We start from the raw sequence: 4,534 nt of genomic DNA, 5'->3' as shown, positions 1-4,534 counted from the left end.
TACCTCTGCACTTTACTTCCGCACCTCCTCTGAGTCTCAGTGTGCTTTTCTCTTTCCTTCTAGTTGTAGAATTTCCACTCAGCCAGCCTTCCTGTGGTTCTGGATGATGTCCGTTTTGTCTTTTACTTGTATTTTTGAAGTGGTTGTGGGAGGCAGCAATTTCCTATTTTTACTTATGCCGCCATCTTGGTTTCTTGAGGTGAAGAGAATTCTCATGAATTCGGCACAGATTCTATATTAGACATTGAACTAAACATGTTATACATAACATTTAACTTACTCTTTTTGTTCATTGTTACATTTTAATCTTTCATCAGTACTTAGCACAGTAGTTCTTAAAATATTATAGGAAAAAATGCTCCTTATATACCAAGGTTAGATTAGAGTTTCACCTCCCTGTCATCATTGCTCTTAACACTTTTGTCTATGTCTCCAATTGCTAACATTTGGAATTTTTATTTCCTCTTTCACCCAGATTGTTCCTGCTTTTCTGTTTAGTTTACTAGCCAGCCAAATAGATGGCTGACTGACATCTTTGAGACTTAGCCAAAGTCCAGCCCTAGCCAGTCTCCTTTCATGGGGGAGGAAAACCTCTTTTGGGAGTTATTAAAATTAGTATACTTACCTCAGGCTATGGGCCCCTTAGCCACCCATGTCCAGGTTTTCCTATTTTTGCTCCCCACCCCACAATTCTGGAGGTGTACTGCTAAGTGTTTTTAATCAGTTGCGGGCTATATGACTATACTGAAGGGAACCAACCATTCCTTTCACTGTAATCAGACCTTGAATTGGACTGAAGCCTGGATGTATAATCCTAGAGATGGAAAGAACACCCTAGTCCAGTGATGGCGAACCTATGACATGCAAACTCATTTTTTTGGTTGATTTTTCTTTGTTAAATGGCATTTAAATATATAAAGTAAATATCAAAAATATGTCTTTGTTTTACTATGGTTGCAAATATAAAAAAATTTCTATATGTGACATGGCACCAGAGTTAAGTTAGCGTTTTTCAAAATGCTGACACGCCGAGCTCAAAAGGTTCGCCATCACTGCCCTAGTCTTAGTACTATGAGCTGTAGAAGACTGAAATTTTCTTCTTTCAACTGTTTGGAATCAGTAGTTAAGTCAGAAACTTAGCATATGTGCTAGACTTCTACACCATTCATTCCTCACTTTTTATTAGTTACCAAGTCTTCTTAAATGTTCTCAAAACTCTTTCTACTCTTCCCTATTGCTATATCATAGTTCAGTTATGTCCTCACAGTCTCAGGGTATACTTGAAATAGGGTCACCTGACTCCTCTCCCTATCTTCTAATTTACTCTTTACTACCCTGTGAAGGATTGTTCTTTAGCATTCAGATTTTTAAAAGGCAGCAGCTCAACAATGTTAGGCAATTTGTTAGTACTGGCTCTGGAATTTGAATCCAGGAATATAAATACAATGTCTTACTGCTTTCCCCTGTTACTACAACTGTATAAATTCTCTGCACATATAGGGTATAAGTTGGAAAGTCCAGGGAGAGTGAGCATGCATGCAGTGTTTGGTTGTTTAGATGAAGTTATAGGTGAGTTGTAATATTAAATAAAAAAGATGTGGATAAATTAAATGTGTGTCATAAGGGAGAAGAATAGGTGAGTGGGGGGTAAAAGAAGCCAAAGTTAAGAAATAGTTATACACTCAAAACTCAGATTAACTGATGAAGAGGAGGTAAAATTGAGAGAAATTATGGATAGATTGTGGGAGACTTTAGAAATCAGAGAGAAAGAATAGCGCAAAACTTTTGGCTCTAGCCAGTGTTGGAGAATTGACTGTCTTGGTGTGTTAGGTAGCATTTCTCAGATGTGGGTAAACAGAAAAATCCCCTTGGATTTTAGCAGTCTGGTTAAATTTTTATTAGTATTGGAAATCTATTTTAATATTAGTCATTTGTTCTTTTATTTTTTCTCCCAAAAGTAGTTTTTTAAAAAAAAGAAAAGAAAATTGAAGTCTAGTCTGGTCTTCCTAACTTCAGAGGAAATTGAGTTTTTTATATCATTCTTTAGGACAGGTAGGAAGAATAAAGTGGAGATAGAACCTGCTAAGCAGGGAAAATGAGTAACCAAGAGAGTAGAGGACAGAGAAGTATGTATTAAATTTCTCATGCCGAGTGTTTCCTTACTGAGGAAATACATTTGTATACAAAAAAAACTTAGAGTTTTATCTGTAGATGTTCACCCTTCTGCTGTGTAACCTCTTTTTTGTAGATTGAAGAATGTGTGGTATGCTCAGACAAGAAAGCAGCTGTTCTTTTTCAACCATGTGGACACATGTGTGCTTGTGAGAGTAAGTAGCCTATTGTAAATATGTCTTTCTACTCCGCGTCCAGCACGACTAGAGAGCGGTCCGGTTCCTGAGTAGGGGCGGCTGGGGATTGAGAAAATGAGAGAAAGAGACAGACACAGAGATGGAAGAAAAAACCTGGGGCCAGGTGGGACAGCTGTCCTTTGACCTGGACAGGGACAGAGACAGTGACCCAGAGCTGATACAGCCTATTTCTTTTATACTGCAAAAAACAGGAAGTTTTACTAAAAGTCAAGACAGAAGAGATTATTTGCATTCTTGGGTGGGCCTGAGTTGTATTCATTCCTGGTGCTTGGCTGGATTTAAATAACAAAACCCACCCCCTGGCACCTGGGCTGAAGGTCAAGCTGACAACACTCCTGCCTTTTGGCAAAACGAGTTTCCAGGACGTGGCTTTGGCTTCAGCTGACAATAATGAAAGAAATGCCCATGTGCCTTCCCAGGTGTTCTCTACAGCCTATACAAACTTCCTCAGCCTATAAAAATAGAAAATGAAACACATTTTTTGATAACTTATGAACAACAAAGTTGATAGGCCTCTAGTACCTTCTGTTTCTTTCTTTCAACCAGAATGCCACCTATTTTCCTCCTTGCTCCTGACCCTTAAAGAATACTAAATATTCTGGGTTCCACTATGTCAAATTTTGATTTTGTTTTAGCACAAAATGATCGCTTCTCACACACAATAGAAACTTATTTCTAAAAATGAATGTTGAAACATTTTGTCTAGTCCAGTGGTTCTCAACCTTCCTAATGCTGCGGCCCTTTAATACAGTTCCTCATGTTGTGGTGACCCCCAACCATAAAATTATTTTCGTTGCTACTTCATAACTGTAATTTTGCTACTGTTATGAATCGTAATGTAAATATCAGATATGCAGGATGTATTTTCATTGTTACAAATTGAACATAATTAAAGCATAGTGATTAATCACAAGAACAATATGTAATTATATATGTGTTTTCCGATGGTCTTAGGCGACCCCTGTGAAAGGGTCGTTCGACCCCCAAAGGGGTCGCTACCCACAGGTTGACAACCCACAGGTTGAGAACTGCTGGTCTAGTCCTTTCTCACATATAAAATTAGCACATCTTCATTTGTCTTTGTTATAATGTACCCCGCAAATCACAGAAGGACGCCTCAAGAAGTCGAATTAAAGAGTCACATTTATTGCAATCCGGGACTATGAGGGGCCATTCCCCAAATCTCATAGTGATAAGATGGTCGCAGTTCCAAGGTTATATAGGCAAAAAATCACAAAGGTATTGATTACATCTCAAGGTTTGGAATGAGGAACCTGGTTTGCAAAAAAGCAGTTTACAGAAGCAGAATTAAGCATGTTAATTATAGTTTTGGGTCTCGGGGTCACTGAATTGACAGAAATACATTATCTAGAGCCCTCGGGTCTGGAATGAGGAACCTAGTTTGCAAAAAGCAGTTTAAACAGCATGTTATAAACACATTATCTAGAGCCCTTGGGCAACCTGGGTTAAACTTAGGCATGGTATCTAAATTACAGTTTTGGGTCTAGAGCCCTCTGACCTTGGGATAACTGTGCTGTCCTTCCCAGGTAAAGGAAAATGTGCTTTCTAAGACCAATATGACCACAACCCATGGGATATTCACATTACAATCAATAAGGCATTTAATCGAATGGGATGATTTATATAATTCAGAAAATCAAAATAACCTGTCCATTGTTAAACAAAGCAAATAGGTACCATACTTCATCTTCACCTTAATATTGCTTTTCTTGCATAATTTACCCAATACTGAGCCACCCACAGCAATATTTGGGGTTATAATTTCTGGCCTTCTTAGCCATTCTTAATTTAACCTCTATGTCAAGAGAACTTATAAAAATCTTTTCTTCATGAGGATAATATTAAAGTTTAAGAGATGTTTTAAACTTTGCCTTTATATATCCCCTTTGTTCTTTTCAAGTTCATACTTTTTCAGTGTTACTATTATCTCCCCTTTGCTTTTTACATTTGTCAATGAAGGATTTTAAACACATTTAATAAATTATACCTTATTTAAATGGGCCCAAGGTAAAAGCATGGTAACTCCTGTTATGCCCAGATTTCAGGATCCCCAAGAACCCACATCAGGGAGCCAGCCAGTCCGATGCAAAAGCATAAGAGTCTTTATTCGAGCTAGCTCGGCTCCCCCACCTTGCCGACACAGC

General features: G+C 38.1%; 1 protein-coding gene across 1 annotated transcript in view; it reads left to right on the top strand.

The window, feature by feature from the left end:
- Positions 1-4,534, top strand: part of MIB1 (mindbomb E3 ubiquitin protein ligase 1) — a 95,836-nt gene that overhangs the window by 83,826 nt on the left and 7,476 nt on the right. The window contains exon 18 of the mRNA XM_014535964.1: positions 2,249-2,327. Coding sequence (XP_014391450.1) covers positions 2,249-2,327 — 79 coding nt within the window. The remainder of the gene's footprint in view (positions 1-2,248; positions 2,328-4,534) is intronic.

Source organism: Myotis brandtii, unplaced genomic scaffold (assembly GCF_000412655.1).
Source record: "Myotis brandtii unplaced genomic scaffold, ASM41265v1 scaffold154, whole genome shotgun sequence".
NCBI classification, from domain to species: domain Eukaryota; kingdom Metazoa; phylum Chordata; class Mammalia; order Chiroptera; family Vespertilionidae; genus Myotis; species Myotis brandtii.
The sequence above is the reverse complement of the archived record's forward strand: the minus strand, read 5'-3'. Positions and strand labels throughout refer to the sequence as shown.